At 36.0% G+C, this 20,019-nt stretch overlaps 2 protein-coding genes across 5 annotated transcripts; one reads left to right on the top strand and one right to left on the bottom strand.

Annotated features, from left to right (window-relative positions):
* Positions 1 to 225: 225 nt before the first annotated feature.
* Positions 226 to 8,401, top strand: LOC307159720 (flavin reductase (NADPH)-like). 4 transcript variants are annotated; one of them, XM_079873265.1, is made up of 5 exons: positions 226 to 355; positions 913 to 1,074; positions 1,814 to 2,015; positions 2,692 to 2,856; positions 6,258 to 8,401. In XM_079873265.1, the coding sequence occupies exons 2-5, from the start codon at positions 940 to 942 to the stop codon at positions 6,413 to 6,415; spliced, it is 660 nt and encodes a 219-aa protein (XP_079729391.1). In that variant the 5' UTR covers positions 226 to 355; positions 913 to 939; the 3' UTR covers positions 6,416 to 8,401. The 4 variants fall into 4 exon arrangements, with proteins under 4 accessions (XP_079729391.1, XP_079729392.1, XP_079729394.1 ...); XM_079873266.1 differs by having other exon boundaries at positions 910 to 1,074; XM_079873268.1 differs by having other exon boundaries at positions 282 to 541; positions 910 to 1,074.
* Positions 8,402 to 8,452: 51 nt separating this feature from the next.
* On the bottom strand, positions 8,453 to 19,800 carry LOC307159719 (long-chain-fatty-acid--CoA ligase ACSBG2-like). The gene is made up of 14 exons (XM_079873264.1): positions 19,423 to 19,800; positions 19,252 to 19,346; positions 17,279 to 17,556; positions 16,223 to 16,311; positions 15,964 to 16,084; positions 13,805 to 13,885; positions 13,443 to 13,592; positions 13,127 to 13,294; positions 12,802 to 12,983; positions 12,486 to 12,719; positions 11,391 to 11,608; positions 10,645 to 10,784; positions 10,271 to 10,514; positions 8,453 to 10,017 (listed from the first exon to the last, which is right to left on the bottom strand). The coding sequence occupies exons 1-14, from the start codon at positions 19,482 to 19,484 to the stop codon at positions 9,941 to 9,943; spliced, it is 2,139 nt and encodes a 712-aa protein (XP_079729390.1). The 5' UTR covers positions 19,485 to 19,800; the 3' UTR covers positions 8,453 to 9,940.
* Positions 19,801 to 20,019: the final 219 nt, after the last annotated feature.

Below are 20,019 nucleotides of genomic sequence, written 5' to 3'. Positions count from 1 at the left end.
GTTATTAATAAATACATTTTTAATACCATAATATTAATTTTTTTTGACAGCTTCTGTATTTCTTCTTCTTCTTTTTTTCTTTTTTTAAAGATAGGGTAATAAGCCATTTTTATTTGCAATGCCAATGCCATATATTACAATGACTGCAGCATAATTTATTTATTTATTTTACTTTTTTGGGAAAACATGCTTTTGGACATGTCAGGACTCTTGCGTGGAGTACTCGCAATGCGCATGCGCACTCAAGTCCTCAAGGGTGAAAGTTATATCAGCTGCTGTTTGACAGCAGGGTGCGCGGTCGGTCCAAGTGTTTTACTGTTGCTTTACCACCCCCATCAAGAGGAGCGATTTTGGAGTGAGTTTGGTCATTGTTAGGAATATATTTACTGATATGTGCTTTATTTTGCGATGTTGTAACTTAGGCTACTACGGCAAACACTGCACTCGTTGCACACCCACGCTGCCGATCACAGCAATTACACTGCGCTTATATGACATTATGTCACTGAATTTAGTTGTTTCCTTTGTGCATTGACGACAGGTAGGCTATTAAACAGTGTTGTATTTGGTAATGCTCGAATTCTTCCTATGATTTACAAATAATTTCCTTCGGTTAAAACCTATTTCTATGGTTAAAACACACACTTTCAGTTTTGTGTCCGCAGAGCTATGTTGTTGTGGTTGTCCTTGAGGAGGAGAATTGCGATAATAAATGTAATTTCTGGACTGCGGTTTAGTAGGCAGGTTATATATTCATAGACTGTAAAACAAATGGTTATATCAGAGGCAGAATATCTTTTCGCGACCTTCTGCGCAATAACCTATGCATATTTTAGCTCTTCTCTGGTGTGTTGCATAAACGTGTGTTACTGTGTTATAGCAGCGGTAATTTGACTCATTTTCTTTTAGCAGGAATAAAAGGTTTTGTCTTGATTAAACATGAAGATTGCTGTACTTGGAGCGACTGGTCAAACCGGACAGCAGCTGGTGAATCAGGCTCTTCAGCAAGGACACTCCGTCACAGCTGTCGTCAGAAACCCGGGAAAACTGACTGTAACACACGAGAACCTCAAGGTAAATAGTAGGATAAACATTTAAGAATTTCAGAGTTTCATTTCAAAAGGTATTATTGTTATTACTTTTTAAATGGCATGATGAAAATTAAGAATTAGTTCATTTTACATTACATTTGTTCATGTATTGCTTTCAGGTGTAAGTAAAGGACTGGACTGCACATCCACAATCTCAAATGCAACTAAATTCATTTAGCAATGTCCTTCATGACAAACTGAAGCGTATCTTACATTTATAATGTATTTATATAAAGTATGAGTATATAGTCTGAGTTATTCCCTCTTATTTTCTTTCTTACCTAGTTGACACAAATTTGCTCAATGATTAATGTTGAAAGGACTTTTTAGTTTATAATTTTAATAAAAGTAAGGACTTCTAAGTCACCAAGGTGCAAAGGTGAACTTTTTAATGCATAACCTACATGCAGATGTTTGTTTTGCATGAGTTTTTGAGTCTACAATTCAGCATAACATCACAAGGGTGGCATAAAAAATGAATGTGATCGATTTATGGGTTGATATCATCACATGATTGGCTTGCCCCACATTTTTGTGCAGAAAGTATTTTATGGACAGTTATCCAGACACAGCAAATAAGGATATGATTTACACCAAGCCGCCAGTGTAGATAATACTTCATGTGTTCAAGAGTAGATTTTCAGTGACCACTTTGTAGTTACAACTAGCGTGCAACCTCATAACCATGTAACCTTGTTTAATTGCATGCCCTCATGTGATAGGTGGTTGAGGGAGACATTTTTTCTGAAGACAGCCTGAAACCGCATTTCAAAGGCCAGGATGCTGTGTTGTCCTGTCTTGGCTTTCCAATCTCATTTTTTTATGGAATCACTGGCTACACCCAGTCTATGACGGCAGCATTAAATGCTATGCGTGATGCCAAAGTGAATCGAATCATCACCATGACCTCATGGTACACTGACCGTAAGTGCTGTTATTATTTGCAGGTGCATGAATCTGAAGGTTCTTTATTAGGGGTGTAACATTATATCATGTCACAATATATCACAATACAAAAATTCAACAATATGTATCGTGGATGGTGGCAATCTGTTTTGTATAGTTATAAAAATAAAGTTTACAGAGTTTTAGTGTCAGTACTACATTAAAGTACTATATATAATGTTGAATATAATGCATAATAATGCAATGGGGGAATATTTGTGGGTTCTAATAATACCAACTGTCTTATGTTACCAGTAAAAAGTGACTTGCATTATTTTAAATATATCTAGTCAGTGAAAGAGTGCAAGCATATTCATCTAAAATAATTCTGTTTTCAGCTTCAGAAACATGAATATTTTTATTCTGGTGTCGCTATTGTCCTGTGCATTGGGTTACCAGCACCAAGTCCAAGCCTATTCATTTCCACCCACAATGTAATACCAAATTTTAGCATTTTAATCAACAGTACATTTTTCGTTAACCTTTCACTATATGTCTTGGAGTATCGCAATAATATCGTATCGTCAGTTCAGTATCGTGATATGTATCGAATCGTGACATGAGGGTATCGTTACACTCCTATTCTTTACCTAACAGAGTATTTTGTATCTGAGTATCTGGTATAGTAATTGGACTGTTATGACACTCTTCACAGCTAACTCAGGCTCCAATTCTTCCTTACTCATCCGCTTCATGTTGCTTCCCATGATTAGAAGCGTTCTGAACAACATGTATGAAATGGAAAACTTTCTTAAGCAGACTGATGACATCAACTGGACTGTTGTCCGGCCCCCTGGCCTCAAGAACACACCAACAACAGGTGGGATTTATAAATAAAACAAATATGATATGAATTAAAATATAATAAATTTATGCATTTTCTTCGATTGTTGTTACTTTTAAGCGGCGCTATGCAGTATGCTCTATAGAGCTCCCCCTACAGCTTTGGAATAGATATTTGACAACGTTGTTGTAAAAACTTGTTGGCGACTCTCCCCCCTCCCATCCTTCTCCATCTCCCTCAAAGTTGAAGTGAGGTTTTTCAGCTCACATGTCAAGTCATCTTTATTTATATAGCGCTTTTAACAATGTAGATTGCAATGTAGAACATGCGCTAGGGGGAAGCGAGACAGCCACCATTCAACCTGAAAAAAGTCATATAACCATTCCAATGACTCTGAAGCTGTTCAGTTAAGGTAAATAAAGCTAAAAAAAAAAAAAAACGGCATAGTTCCCCTTTAAATAACAGGTAAAATGTAGTGACGGACTACATGTAAAAATGTAGTATTTTTATTTAGGGAAAATTTTACATCACTACATTTCATAAAAATTCCTCGTTACTTTGAACTAAAGAAATTATCACCCGCTCTGAGATGCGAGAGCGGTGTCTTTTTAATTAACCTGTTAAATCGGTTTGCAAATCGCAATGAACAAATCATTCGTCAATTGGACCAATCCGATTGCCACAACTCACTGATTCAAATGAACGAACACCACTAACCACTCGGTGAGCTGCACAGTTTTGAAAACTAATGTTAAGGGTTGTTTTAAGGGCATGTTTGTGCATGGCCATAGACTCCCATTCTAAAGCGGTCATGGGCAATTCTAAAATAGTCAAAAAGTCGAGACTGGAACCATTGTCAAAATGTCTTTGTCCACCACTCTTGTTCATCCAAAACAAACTACAAAATAGACAAAATAAAGTGTTAAATACCGGAATTGTCCTTTAACAATTCACTGAATTCACAAGTCTGACTCAAAATGAGCCAAGAACTTGAGATCCTCGGAGCTTACTAATGCTGAATTTTAGGATTTATTATTGTAAATGAAAATCGTATTCATGGCATGACTGTCAGTTGTTTGTGAACTACAGGGGTCCTACGCAGTAGGAGTATGGAAAAGTATGGAATTTGATTTGAGTAACTTCCAGTTCTGGATAAGTATGGAAAAAAGAAAACAGAAAAAGGAAAAAATTGTGTTTCCAGACTAATACCCCTATTTGGTTTCCTAAAATATAAAATTAAGAATTTCTAAAAAATAATTGTATCAAACAAGCAGTGTTTTCATGGCAGAAGTTTAGTGATCATTTAATGAATGAAATCAAGGTGCACATTTTCATAACGCAAAACGTCTCTGTTACAAACGTAACCCTGGTTCCCTAAGAAGGGGAACGAGACACTGTGTCTGACAAGACGCTATGGGAAACGTCATCAACGTGACCGGTGTCTGAAGCACGTATTTAAATGCAACAATGTCATTGGCCGGTGTCCATGATCCATGTCCATGTCACTCCTGGTGCGACCATGAGGGTGCCTGTAGTACACTTAATCAACTTCTTCGTCTGAAGGAGGCGTAAGCAGGCAAGCCTGAGACATGCCAGTGTCTCGTTCCCCTTCTCAGGGAACCAGGGTTACATTTGTAACAGAGATGTTCCCTTTCGAATAGGAACTCACACTGCGTCTGATAAGACGCAATGGGGAACAAATACCCACTATGCCATGCTGAGGGGAATGACTGCCTGATCGGCTGTGACTAAGCACTCAAATAAAAAAGCGCCTTGGCTTGACCCACTGCCACGTATTCCCTTACATTCAGCGAGGACAGACGTGATATGAGCCTCTTCATAGAGAAACTCTTTATAATAACGCGCAAGTCGTGTGTGTCCTCAGGTGTCAGATAATGCTGACACAGAGGCATGCACTTGCTGAAACGCATTACCTGCCATTCATCATAACACTTATCATAAAGGTTGGTGACACATCCTTGGAAAATCTCCTGAGATCCAAAAGCTAATGCCTGCGACTTATATGGTGACTTGACAGCTGAGGACGGGCATTTCACTCACGTTGGATGCGTCAACGTCACATTTGTACAGGCCGTAGTCTACTCTTTGAATTCATGATTTGTTGACTGCCAAATATTAAATAGAACATACCTTTTTCCTTAAACTTACCTTACCATATCTTTTTCAATCAGATCATCCCCTACGTTGTCTACATTTAAATCATCTCTTAATTTATTTTTTTTTCTTTCTCATGCTTAACTCGATAACACCTTTAGTTTGGTTTTAGAGGTCCCGTGTTATGCCCCTTTTCACAAGATGTAAAATAAGTCTTTGATGTCTCCAGAGTGTGTATGTGAAGTTTCAGTTCAAAATACCCAACAGATCATTTTTTACAGCATGTTTAAATTGTCATTTTTTGGGGCTCAGAAAAACGCGCTGTTTTAGTGTGTGCCCTTTAAATGCAAATGAGCTGCTGCTGGACGGCACGGGGGGCGGAGCCTCATGAGCTCACGCTCAGTCTCTCAGGACAATTTCATCTCACGGAATGATGATAATATCAGAAACTCTCAGTAACGGTGTTCATTTCGAGTCGGACAATAATGCCTACAGAGTCAGAGTGCAGTATAGAGATGAAACAGGTATAGTTTAGTAGTTTAATTACGGTTATTATAACGTATTTGTCATCTGCTTGTATGTATCCATTATTTATTAATAGCCTACAAGTCTGCTGTCTGAATGATGATCAAACATATACTGATGAGTTTAATAAAGTTTATTGTACATCACAGAAAAGATGAAGCGTCAGTTTTACTTCAGAAAATCACCGTAAGAGCTGAGTAAACACAGTAAGTTATAAGAAGTGCGCAAGTACATAAACGAATTTCGGTAGAGTTGAGGGAGCATTCCTGTGGGCGGAGGTTAGTCAAAAAACTGTTCTACTGACGTCATTAAAGAAGGAAGTAGAGGGATGTAGTCCAAACGAGCCGTTCGCTGTAGGCGACTTCTGTTAAATAAAATATCTTGCTTGGCATTGAACTTTGAGCTTTATAATTTTACAGATATTATTTATATTCTAACAACAACATTACACACTAACTAAAATTTGAAACATGGGATCACAAAGAACGGGACCATTAATCATGTTTTTATTTGTTTGGTGATGTTTTGTATTAATTCTGCTATTTTATGATCTGGTTCAGATCCTTTCTTTTAATACTTAAGTACATCAAAATCAAGTACTTTTATAAAATTGAAAAGGACTAATCGTTTATTAGAGTATCTGTACTTTTACTCAAGTACTTGATGTGTTTACTTTGTCCACCACTGTTAAAATGCTTATTGACAAATTTGCCTTTGCTGCAAAGCTATTAGATTATCACAAATTGCATTTTTGTATTTTGTTAAATTTGTGGTAATTTTTCTCATTCTTTTCAAAGCCAATGAGTTCCTCACACATGAAGGTTATTATGTCCCTGATGAAAATGGTATGCCAATCGGCCAATCTGTGTCAAGAGGAGATGTGGCTCGTTTCATGCTCTCTCTACTCAATAACAATGCCTGGATGAAGAAAGCTGTTGCTATCATCACCAAATGAGTTTGCACTTTGCTTGCTCAACGTGAACAAGAGAAAAACATTTATTTCATAATGAGATTTTCCCCCTATTGTTTTACTTCAATGAAAGGTTAGAATGTTGTGTATTTTTTGAATGAAAGATCAAAAGGATAAATGCAGATTTATTCTCACATGCAGCTGCCTTTGCTCATATTTACCAAGGGTGCCAATATTGGCACTGTATATGATGCTTATTTTAATTTTAAAATGTGTTTCTTAATGCCAAAGAAAGGTTGGCAGAATTACAAGAAAATGTAATTCATAAAACCTTGTAGAAAATGCATTTTGTGATGTAAATTGGATTTAACATGAAATTCCAGGGGTAAAAATGGAGAGCAAAGAAATGACAATAAGCTGCATGCACTTTTGTCTTCTCTAAAATACTGTATATGAATTGTGAAATTAAATGTGAAAGGCCATATTTTTTATCAAGGCAACATTTGTTCATTTCTAATCATTATCAGTCTATAATTTTAGACATTTGTGTGCATTATGTGTAACATAAAACATTAATCCCTGTCTTAATATTGTAAGCAATTTTTTCAATTCTTTAAAACTACTTTAAAACACCATTATATAATAATAAAAAAACATATTTTAATGGTATACAAATGTTTTAGGCAAAATTCTTTTCTTTTTTTCACTTTTTTTTTTTTTTTTGCATATTTTATGTTCATTGATGTATTCAATTTCTCTTGGTTTTATACAGTACACATATGCCTACAGATTTTACATTTTAAATAGATTTTATACAGCTATTTATACACTATGACTACTTGGATGTTCAGGTTAAAATATTGGCTATATTGGTACATATGTTATTTAACATATGTTAAATAAAGCACACTGACCTGCTATTTAACATATAGTCGTAAGTGATTTAAAACCTTTGATTTATGTATGGAAATGTAAAAATGTATCTCTGGTTTAGACAAAGTAAACACTAACTAATAGCAAAATATCTTTAGAGAGTACCTGAAGTTTGTTCCTGCCAAACACTAATTGGCTCTTCGCCGTTCAAGGAGTTCAGCATAGACACAGAAATCTATAAGTTTTGGAAGTGAATGCTTTGTGAAACGATTTTTGTTTTGGTTGTTTGTTGTTGAGCAAATTAATGAATTAAACTGTCCTCTAATATTCAGTCTGCTAGAGATAGTAAGTGACATTTGTTACGCAATTGGTGTGACCGAGTGTCTCATGACCACATGAGCGCAGTGTTGCACTGTTCACAATAAACCGTTTCTGTGGTGAAAGGCTGATGTCAGTGTGTCAGAGAGTCTATAGCCTGGAAATACATGTTGGTATGTTCTGTATTGTGTTATAAGCTGATAGCTGCCTTATTATTGTTAAAGTAAGGGCCAAAGGACTTACAAAGCTCATACTTTATCATTAAAACATTCTAACAAAAGAACAGCCTGAACATTAGTGCTAAAGATTTTCTTTTGTGTTCCGAAAAAGAAAACAAATTTTAAACGACATTAGGGGGAGACAGAATTTACATTTTGGGGTGCACTGTCTCTTTAAGACTTGTGTAGTAAGATTTCACCCAGTAAATTGATATTTTCTAAATAAAGGTCAAATCCAAAACCAACACAAGTCTGTCTATGTTGCAAGAGCCAAAGGCAACCCGTAAGGACACTTTCTAGATTGTTCCAGAGCCAGATGGGTCTGATGGATGAAATGACAGCGAGAATAGTTGTTGCTAGAGTTCTAGTGATATATTTTTACTTTATACTTATCAAAGTGCAGTTTTTTTATGTCAACAGAGATAGTGAATGAAAATTGTTCATTTCTTGCACTTTTATTACTGGTGAGCTTTTGCAAGTTGAACTGATGACTTCCTTTGATTAATGTTCTGATTGTGATCTGAGGACTTTGTTCTGAATGGACAGATATCATGTTTGTTAATCAGAAGAGCAATAACTAGTGTTAGGAAAGAGGATTTATGCGTATTGTTGAAGGAGTACATTAAATCATTGGGGGACAAGTGAATGATTCACATTTCAAATAAAAATATGAACATATTGAGAAAAAATGATTACTAATGCACAATCCCATTGCCAAGTCTTGTTTTGCAGCACATTGTTCAGATTTTATTTTATCAACCAGGACAGGCTGTATTATTAAGAATATTTGAATAATTATATTTTGAAAGAGTATTAAAAACCGTTTAAAATTTTTTACTTTGACATGCACAAAAAGAAAAAGAGATTAGCTTAAAAAAGTGCTTGATGCTTTTTTTTTTTTTTGCCATGTGCCTCTGTATAGGATGGGTCCTTTCTATGGCTGAAAATGATGCACTGACGCATCTTAAGCTTTTTAAAGAAACTTTGATGATTCACAAGTTTTTTTTTTTTTTTTTTTAAGTATCTCCATATGCATGTTATATATAAAAGTAAGAGTGTCATACATACATACGTGCTCTTAATAACTAGTCAGAACAATGACTAAGCAGTAAAATTACTTTAGATGTCAAAGTATCCTAAAATCTAACCTCTGAGCTATACTAACTTAATAATTACATAATTATAGTAGTTAATTGGGGTCTAAAGTTGCATGTAACACCAGAACCTCCAACAAATGGAAATGCAAAACACACAACACATCAGTTTCAATGAAACCGTGAACAAAAAAAAGAAGAAGTGAACAAAAGATGACTCTTTTTTTTTTTTAGAGAGATGATGTTTCTTGATAAACCCTTCTTGTGTTTCTGCATTACCTCAAAACTGGTTCACGAACACAATATGAACAATAACTGGGGGGGCGGGGTGGACTTAAACCACAATGTGCTTTTAGTTTGAGACCTTATCAGAGAGACTTTTGTGTTGTTTCAGAACACAAGCACATAAGCAAACACAAACACAAACATATCAGCAGTTTTCCCTGCACCTGCTCACTGGTTACACTCCCATTTTAAGAAATGTACACAAAGAAAAAATTACATTCATAAAAGGAACTAAACAAATACTTATTGAGTTCCAATATATTATTCACTTATATTTCAACATATGCTGACAGCCTCCACTCTCATAAATATTAAATGTGCTGGGTGAAATTTGAACAATATTAAGAAGACAAACATTCATCACACATCTGTATCTTTACAGTTACACTGTAACTGTTTGACGTACCAACAACACTCTGCGTGCAAGCAACAATATTATCCTTGTACATATCACTCAATCTAAGCCTGTTTCTAAACATTTTGACTGAACTTCTTCACAGATCCTAGATTAACAGTAATGCGCACAGTAATATCACATACAATCAACTCCAATTTCATACATTGTACAGAATATACATAACCAGCTATAATGACAATAGATAGATTTGAAAACGGATTAATTGACCATTTATAGAAGGTAATGATGTATTGGTATAAAATGGTGTAAAGTTTGACTGAGGCCTATTGGAGTGAGCAAAATACAAATTACTGAACAATGGCAAAAGAATATGATCCAGTGTAGTCTTGCGTTTAATTCCCACAGTTTCATTTGGGTTCTTCTGTTATTCACCATAAAATTGGTTGATTTCTTCTTGATACATTTTACTGACGACAGGCCTTTTGAGCTTCATGGTTGGACCTGAGAAGAAGAAAAAACTTGAGCTCACTTCACATCCAGTAAATCCATCAGTCTGTTTACATTCCTCTCGGTAATTATGCACTCAAGAATGCAGTTAGGCAAGCATGTTCAGTGTGTCACGTAAAGCCATTTCATCAAAACATGTGAGACTTGCATGACATGCAAGCTGACAGATAAAAGTACTTCTGCACTATCTTCACTTCACTTCATCTATTTTATATTCTTGTCTTTATAAAGAAATGATAACACTCACCAAGTTCTCCTCCAGATATGGAGAAGTCTCGTGGAAGGAGGGTCCACTTCTGGACTCTCTGGGCATTGGATGTCGCTTTGGCATTCACGCGATCTACGCCCTCCTGGATGGCTTTGTAAATGGCTGGCTCTTTTTTGCTAATGATCTCTGAGACTTTGCTGGCAGTTACACCGAGCTGCCGACAATACTCCACCGCCAGTGGTGTCAGTTCATCTGTGGGGTCTCCATTGTCATCAATGTTACACTAAAAATAAGAAAATATACATTTTGAAAATGGTGCTTTAGCAAATACTCTCTTATAGTGGCTGGTATAAATGTAAACATTTGGTAAAATGTGCACATTTAATGGTCCCACTAAGTAAAAATAGACTTACTTTGAGTGTAAGGAGCATAGCAAGGAACTTCTTTTTGTCTCCAACCAACATGATATTGCTGATGATTGACACCTCCTCCTTTAGGGCGTCCTCAGTAGGGACGGGTGGTATATTTTCTCCACCGGCAGTAATGATTAATTCTGCAAAAGCAAGGTAATTAGATACAAATCAATGTTAAAGTATATAATTCTATATGTATTTATCTAATTGATATGATAATTTTCTGATAATTTTCGGCATGGAGAAAAAAAAGATTTCCATAGGGGGAAATGATTTTTAATGATAACTCATAGACATTTAAAGACAGACCTTTTGCGAGCTATGTATTTGTTACTCAATCGATGGTATACGATATTGTTGAGATCATCAGTCCACTTTTTTTATATAATTGTGTTTAACAGCAAAATGCCAAGTGAAAAACTAAATTACCCATGATTCTGCAAAGAAATCTGCGGCAAGACTGCATCAAGATTATGTAATTTGCAATGCATTATTAAATTGCAGTCCTTTCCCTCATTTAAGCCATTAAGTTCACAGTCTTGTACCTTGCCTTTTTGTCAAATTTTCAAATACTTTTTTGATTCACCTTGAAGCTGGTCGGTTTGGTTCATATAACTCTTTCATGAAGACTTTTTAAAAAATCCATGGGAAAAGTACTTATGGAACCAAGGCCGATGAAAAAGTGTACAGGCACTGTTGCACCCTAAATGTACAAATGTGAAATGTCTCCAAATGTGTATTTCTACCTTTTATTCGGCCAGTGATGAACAGGAAGTCATTGCTGTCATGTTTGCCCAGGTCTCCTGAGTGGAGCCACCCTTCTGCATCCAGTGCCTCCTCAGTCTTGTCTGGCATGTTCAGGTATCCCATGAACACATGCCTTCCCCAGAAACAGATCTCACCATTCCCATCACTATCTGGTTTGTCTAACTTGGTTTTGCAGCCTGTCAACACCTTACCACAGCTGGAGGAAGAAAAAAAACATATGTCACATACGATTGTCATCAGCAATTGTCATCATGTTTTTTTTAGAAGTATCCAGTGACTTTTAACCAGTAGTCGATGTTTGAAGTCAAGCTCACACAGGTTGAGTTTATCACATTAATCATGGACATGTTCTATAAAGCCTGAACCAGTAAATGTTTTGTCTACATTTTAAAATAATTAAAAAAATTGTTTTGTTTTACAACTTGTAGGCCTATTTCATAACTTTTTAATCTTGGATGTATATTTTGTCACAAATTTTAAAGGGATAGTTCACCCAAAAATGTACATTCTGCAATCATTTACTCACCCTTAAGTTGTTCTAAACCTGTTTTCTTTTTAATGTAGCTTAAGTCTCCACTTAGTTAATAGGACCACTGTAATTACGAAAACAATTAAATAGCACGACATATTCTGGTGTTTATTTTAAGGTGACATAGTTATACATATTATGTGTACTTACTGTGGTAATAACAGTAAAGTATGTATAATTAAGTACTGTAACTAAACCTAAACTAAACCCTAACCCTATAGTTTCAGTTTATTTATTTTTAAAGCACATGTAAGACTGACCAAAGTGCTGTACATGAGAAAAGTAAACAAATACTAAAGTATAAAACATAGCAGAGTAAGTACACGTAGTTCATTAATATTACTCAGTATTTATTTCTAACCCTAACCCTATAGTAAGTACATGTAATAGGTATAAATATAATACCCTGAAATAAAGTGTTTGCATTTTTTTTTTCATAAGAAAATAGAAATAATACCAGCACACAGGTTTGGAGCAACATGAAGTGAGTATAACAACATCTTATATGTTAATATATATATACACGGCACATCATGCCTCTGACCTCATAATGCGATAACCCTCCGCACAGGAGATGGTGTGAGGTCCAGTGCTCTCACTCATGCCGTACAGCTCAAAGATAGGAATGTGAAGGCTCATGAAGTACTCCAGTGTGTCTTTGGTGATGGGAGCTGCACCGGTGAAAAAGGCTCTACAGCGGTCAAGACCCAGAGCTTTGAGCACATTCTTGAAAACCAGATGATTGGCCAAGGTGAAGCCCCAAGGCACTGAAGAATCACTGCAGAGAAATAACATGAGCTTCGGGTTTCTTTCAAATAATTCAATCTATAAATTAATTTGTGGTTCTTTTAAAAACTCACCCATTCATGGCATTATAGCTTGCTTGAAGTCCGATTCCCTTTGCCCAGTCGGCAATCTTCTTCTTCATGACGGATGACTTCGCACCTGCGGCTTTCATTGCTTCTTGCATTTTTTCCCACACTCTGGGAACTCCCAAGAAGCCCGTGGGACGCACCTCTCTCAGCGTGTTGGCCAGGGAGCCCTGTATTGTTTAACCAAGACGCTGCCAGTTATTCATTTGTGTTTCCTCGTTTCTACAGAAGTGTCTGCAGAACGAATACATTTAAATCTAGACAAATATATTTTTTCCATAAGTAAATAATGTAAGCAACTTAAGACTTTAACCTTCAGGGCATCTGGCTCGGCGAAATTGGTTACGGCGGCAAACCTCATGCAGATCCACATGTCTTGGACTTGGGCTGCCACGTGACTCAGGGGCAAGTAGCTCACCACTTCCTCCTCAGCCATCTTCAGCCGGACCATGCGACCTGCTGAATTGGCTGTCCATGTGATCTGGACAGAGGAGAGATGAATTTAAGGAACAACACTACTTATCCATCAAAATGAGAAGAATTACACTGTTTATCTGTGACTAATTACATTTGGCATTGAAGTAAGTGCTGAACTAGACACTTTATGTGACACTATACGTGGTACTCACATTATCATGGCTGAGCATGACCCCTTTGGGATTCCCTGTGGTGCCTGAGGTGTATATTAATGTGCAGCACTCATTGGCCTTTTGACTGTCGATCAGCGCATCCAGCTCAGCATCAGGGACATTCTCTCCCAACTTCATAAATTCAGCCCACTGAGAGAACATCAAATTCATGTATATATTCAAATATAGCACTGTTTAATTATTTGCTTAGTAGACATGATGGAACGTTTTGCTTGTTTACATTCACTTTCCACGACTATATATACATATCTGTAATTATCAGTGGACCTCCAGCTTGCATTTGTATGTTTTGTACAGAAAACCATTTGACAGTTTTATTGTATTATTTGGCAAAAACTTACTGTATATAAGTTTGGTAACTTCTGCTCCAGTTCACCCTTGTACTGAACAATAGCCTTCAAATGTGGCAGCTGATCCCTCACCTATAATGACAGTGAAAGAAAATGTATTAGTATTTTATGAGAAGATTCAGTATATTATGTTTAGTTTTGGTTTCTGTTCATAAGTTTAGTTCCTGTGTCATTTGTTTCCATTGTTTCCTCTGCTAGTTTGTTTCCATGGTTTCTGATTTGTTAATTGATTATGCTCACCTGTCGCATGTTGAATTCCCATCTTTTCCAGTATACTTAAGCCTGTGTTTTCAGTTCAGTTTCGTCAGTCGTTGTCTATGCATGTTTTGTGATAGATGTTCTGGTTTGTGTTGGTTTTCTCCTGTTTCTTTTGTTTCTAAATAACGTTTGCTGCAACTAGATATACATATATAAACTATTGACACACTACACTATTTATTGTTATTTGTTCAAATTACATTAACATTAATACTTTACATGGGGAGAATTAATTCCCCAGTTTCACAGACGAGACTTAAGCCTAGTCCCAGACTAAACTGCAAGTTTGAGTTGTTTTAACTGAAAGCAACTTGCACAGATATATCTTAAAATATGTCAGTTCCATTGTTTCGTCTCAAGATGCACACCAGTAATGTTTTTTTCCCCAAAGGCACATTTATAAAAGCTACTTAAATGCCCTAATCCTGGCTTTATATAAGACCTGTCTGTGAAAACTGGGCCTGTATGTAAAAATTTACATTAGTCAAGATTATTAATGCTGCAAAAGCATTGTTCATAATTATTTAATGTTATACCATGGTCTGTCTGAATACTCGATTCTAATTGGCTGGAAGTGCATTAAGTAAGGGATAATTCACATCTAGCTGTCCATTAAACGATTGTAATGCGCGTCGTGGAGGCAAAAAACTGCAAAGAATTTGTAATGATTCACGTTGTGCATTAAAAATTGTTTAATGTACAGCTAGCCATTGATTATCCCTTACTTAGCTAGTGAATTATAAAATGTTAAAAGATTAGTTCATCATTTACTCACCCTCAAATTGTTTCAAACCTGTATGAACACAAAAGAAGATATTTTTGAAGAATGTTGGTAACCAGACAGTTGATGAGCCCCATTGACTTGCATAGTTTTTTTCCCTGTCAGTCAATGGTGTCCATCAACTGTTTGGTTACCGACATTCTTCAAAAATATCTTCTTTTGTGTTCAGCAGAAGAAAGAAATTCATACAGGTTTGAAATAGCTTGAGGGTGAGTAATGATGACAGAATTTTCATTTTGAAGTGAACTATTCCTTTAACGTTCAGAACCTTTTTGTAAAATGTTACAAAGGACTCATATATAAGAACTTTCAGACTAACAGGTTATTGTACTTCAAGCAGGAAATAAAACTATGTTACATTTTTTGAAAAGATTATTTTTATAAGATCCCATGAACATTCTTGTTCATAATAAGGATTATGTTTGAAGGAAGTATTTCGATTTAGTGGGTTTTTTTAAAGGTGGTGTAATGAATAAATGATTAATCTGCTTTTAACTCATTGTTACACACTCTCTAGATAAGATGGGTCTAATAATGAATCAAATTTTTTAGTGAAATTATTAACTTGGTAAACTAAGTTGTATATAGTTATTATTTATATCCTTCCAATTCTATCTGAATTATTTCATAAAGCTTAACTAATAACTGTTAATGCACTTACTCTTTTGTTAAAAAGAATACTATCTCTGTGTTAGCTTATACATTTTTGAGCAGTTCTGAAACTTTGTAATGCACCACTTATGTTCAAAACCTGCAAAACTGTGGGCTCAAAAAATTATGATAATTTGGGTACGGATTGAAAAACCGAAGGTACGGTTTACAAATCTGAGCGCACAGATCGGAAAATCATGGGTACGTTTAATTAACAGATTCTTAAATTGTTCCCTTGGTTTAACAAATCGCACCGATTTGTTAAACCAAGGGAACAATTTAAGAATCTGTAAGTATGGTTTATAAACTGAGGGGACGAATTGCAAAACTATGGCCACAGATTTGTGGGACTCTTTTTTTTTTTTTTCTCCTACAGTCAGGTGCCTCCCAGGGCTCCGTACATTCGTAATTTGATAAAAGCATCCACTAAATGATAAAATACTGTTCATTTTGAAATTACCTGGAGGATTTTGATCAGTTGCTTGTTGTTTTCAACCACCAGAACATTAGCTTCAGAATTATCAGCAACATACTGGCAGGCCTCTGGAGAGTTGGTGGTGTAGATGCCAGTGGCCAGTCCCCTGTGACAAAACAAGATGTACTGTATGTTCACACAGCTACTTTATCTGATCCTACATTCCATAATCACTTATTCTCAAGTCTTTTCCTCATTGTCTAACTTTGAGAAGATTAAATTTTAACAGATGAACAGTCAATACCCTGCTAGGATACATCCGACATCTGCTATAAACCATTCAGGAGAATTGAAGCCCAGAATACCGACACCATGGAATCGCTCCAGGCCAAGCTAGAGTACACAAAGAGCACAGCGACTCAGTATATGCAAAAGCAATTCATCACCTTGTGTTGTTTAGAGCTTTGACACAACAATGAAACTCGAGTTGTAAAAGCTTTGACTCCTTAATGCCTTAATGCAATATTTTGATTATTACACAAATGATAGCTAGGATATATCATTCAAACTTCAAAGGGACTTTCAAAAACAAATATGCTAGATAAACTTTTAATAATTTTCATTATTTAACATTATTACATGGCTTGGCTGAATTCCAATGTAGAATGCGGTCTGTTATTTCTTGATAACAGACCGCTGGGAATTATAACAGACCGTTGCCATGAAAAACAGAGCGTTGCTATGGACGCGGAACGGACTATTTTCTTTAGCGGAAGCAATACAATCGTTTTTAAATCAATAAACTCCTTTAAAAATCAATTATTTGTGTCAAATTATTTATTTATTTTGTAGGTAGCCATGTAATAAGCGGGATAATGTATAGCGAGGCGGTTGTTATAGCAAATAACAACCCCTTCAGGCTGATTCAAGACCCGTTCAGCCTGTCGGGGTTGTTTATTCGCTATAACAACCGCCTCGCTATACATTATCCCTTACTTAGTTAATGTATTAACTAACATGAACAAACCCTGAGCAATACATTGTTACTGTATTTGTTCATCTTTGTTAACGTTAGTTAATAAAAAATACAGCTGTTCATTGTTTGTTCATGTTAGTTCACAGTGCATGAGCTAATGTTAACAAGATTTGAATAAAGTACTAGTAAATATTAGTAACATTAACAAAGATTAATAAATGCTGTATAAGTGCAGTTCATTATAAGTTCATGCTAACTAATGTAGTTAACTAAAGTTAACTAATGAACCTTATTGTAAAGTGTTACCCAGTTCTTTTCATACAGTGTTTCTGAAAAACATTTGAAATGAATTTTCAAAGAATAAAAAAAGATGTGAACCCTTACCTTCAGAAAGCTTTTGGCTGCCGCTCTTGAATGTTGATAGTACTCCTTATAGGTCAGGGTGACCCATGCTCCATCTTTCTTCGCACGGAGGGCGGGAGAGTCTCCGTACTTCTGCACTGTAGCCATGAACATCTGATGGACCGTCATGGGAGGTTCTGAGCTGAGTTCTGAAGCGTTCATCCTCAGTTTGACAGCCTCGTCTCTGGCTGTGCTCCACAGCTCCTCGGCTGGAGCGAGACGCACATCTTCAGCCTTCAATGGTATAGCCGGTTCATCGTCTTTATGAGCAGGACAGCAGGGACACACAGGAGACATGACCATATATTAAAAGTGCTTCTGAAAGGAATCTTATGTTTATGGATAAAGCTTCTGTATGCTGTCTAAGCGAGAACAGATCAGTCCATCCAAGAACCTGCCCTCGTCTCCTATCACACATTCAGAAAAACAAAGATGAACTGACAGCTTAACAAGAGTGAAGAAGTAGGTCAGGTTACTGGCAGGATATGGTGTGTGTTTCTCACCAATCAGGTTTCACAACTGGTTAAAAAAAAAAAATCTATTTCTATTTTTAACTAGTGCATTTACATGTTGTGAGCTACAAATCTGCATATCTGCTGCAGCTACATTGATAAGTTAAATGTGGTTATTATTATTTGAATAATTATTATTATTGTTAAATGTTTTATTTAGATATTTATTAATATTATTATAAAATCACACACACATTTACTAGGCTATGGGGACTTGCAAAGATTTCTATTGTTTTAATATGCAGCTAGTTATAAATACTGTAACCTAACAGAAAACTTTCTGCATATTTACAATTAAATTTTTTTTTTGCTGTATGCTGTTTTTTATGCTGTTTTTACAAATGAGGACACACCCAAGAGGAGTTTTTGTCAGGTTTAACTCGCTTCTGGGTACAAATTTGTAAGGGATTCACTGATATGAAAATTTTGGCCGATTCTGATAACCGATATATTGGCCGATAAATCTAAACCTAAATTTTTAGATAATTTCTGAGAGCCTGATTACAAAAACAAAAGTCTCACCATTAAAATCCATGTCCCAAGCACACAATTATAATGTTCTCATTATAATTTTACGTAGCCGATATGACATATGCAGAAATGACTGCGCATGTTGCACTTAAAGTCCGCGTGAACCGGAAGTTGCAAACGACTTTTCTCCAGTGTTGTGACGTATTTCCAAGTGAAAGGGAATATTGAACAGAGGGCAGGGTTTTACTTAGCGCTCCTCCTCTCAATCTCTGCTCATAGCAGACTAACGATTTGAGGGGAGTGGTTAAGCGTTTCCCAACCCAAGCCGTCAAACTGACATCATCAGAAAAGGAACGCCATTCCAGACCGGAAGTAACTTTTCAGATTTTGATTAAAGATTACCACGGCAAACAATTTTTTTCTGTATATTAACTGGCACAGATTAATTGTTCACCACAAGACTAGTAATATGCGCTAACAAAGTAAATAGGGTCAATTTTGATTTCATGTCGACTTTAACTGCATTTTCCTTTTTTGAAGTGATTCAAATCATATTTCAAAACCATCATGAAGAACAGTGTGCATCTGAAGTGTTTCAGCTGAAGGAAATAATCCACTATTTATCGGCTTTAATATATCGGCCTTCTTATCGGGACGATAATGACTACATTAAAAAATGAACATATATTGGCCGATACCGATGTGGTGGATTTATCGTGCATCCCTCAAAAATATTGTGTGTGTGTGTGTGTGTGATTTCTACAATACACTGACCTAGATCTGTTAACAAAGTGACATTCAGAAACAAAGTGATTTGTCATTTTCACAAGAATCTATGTGTAAATAATCTTCTGTATATCTGCCAGCAAGTAGAACATGACTGGTGGGAAATTAATATTCCTCAGAATGTATGCAAAACAGTTGGATTTTCAATATGTAAACATTTTGGGAATATTCATGTGAAGACTGTACCTGTGTTACTCTTTACAGAGATTGAACAATTTCCATTTGGATGGTTTTTGGAGTCATGGAGTGCTACAGTCTGATATTCCTCAGTTTTAACAGAACTAAGAAGAAAGACAAATGAGACTTCTGTCATGATAACATAAGAAATTCCATATTTCATTGATTAAGTCTACATACCCATTTCCAGAGACAGGAATTTCCTTGGAATCACTCGGTGGCATACATTCATCGGCAGACATTGCAGAGTCTTAAAATGACCAAAAAAAAAATATTTACAAAACTCCAAAAACTTGGGCTCACAAAGTAGCGACCAAACGCAATATTAAAAGAAAATATAATATGTCCAATGTCTTCCTTTCAGTCAAAACTGGCCGAGACTCTAACACAAGTGGTTACAAAATGTCATTTATCTTTATATGTACCCCAACTCTTGCAAAATACTAGCAATATGTGCCAGTGGATACAGTGCCAGATGATGAAAGCAGCAGAGGAGAGGGTTTCTGTGAAACACTGGCCTTTCATCTACATTAGGAAACTGTTTAAGACACACTAGTCGAATGTGCAAATGTGCATGTCTTTAAATCTAGATTTTCAAATGAGAAATGCCCACATCTTTTGGTGATTCCTGAGGTTTACACAAGTGTGCCATCTAGAGTATGTCTAATGTAGTTCTTATATTTGAAAATTCAGTTGAGTAGATTGGATGTTGCATTTTTGTTACATTTTATATTTGTGATTGTGGTATATCGGGCCATTAGAATAAGGTAGGCCTAC

The sequence above is a fragment of the Squalius cephalus genome (genome assembly GCF_949319135.1).
Source record: "Squalius cephalus genome assembly, chromosome: 5".
Taxonomy (NCBI): Eukaryota; Metazoa; Chordata; class Actinopteri; order Cypriniformes; family Leuciscidae; genus Squalius; species Squalius cephalus.
Note: the sequence above shows the minus strand (reverse complement) of the source record. Positions and strands in the feature narration are given on the sequence as shown.

Excerpts from the sequence above, each read along its gene's own strand:
- LOC307159720 (XM_079873265.1), top strand. The coding sequence starts at position 940 with ATGAAGATTGCTGTACTTGGAGCGACTGGTCAAACCGGACAGCAGCTG. Across the intron at positions 2,016-2,691 it reads GACCTCATGGTACACTGACC|CTAACTCAGGCTCCAATTCT; the intron begins GTAAGTGCTGTT and ends CACTCTTCACAG. Across the intron at positions 2,857-6,257 it reads CAAGAACACACCAACAACAG|CCAATGAGTTCCTCACACAT; the intron begins GTGGGATTTATA and ends TTCTTTTCAAAG.
- LOC307159719 (XM_079873264.1), bottom strand. The coding sequence starts at position 19,484 with ATGTCTGCCGATGAATGTATGCCACCGAGTGATTCCAAGGAAATTCCT. Across the intron at positions 17,557-19,251 it reads CTCTGTAAAGAGTAACACAG|ACGATGAACCGGCTATACCA; the intron begins GTACAGTCTTCA and ends CTGCTCATAAAG. Across the intron at positions 16,085-16,222 it reads GTCGGATGTATCCTAGCAGG|GGGACTGGCCACTGGCATCT; the intron begins GTATTGACTGTT and ends GTTTTGTCACAG.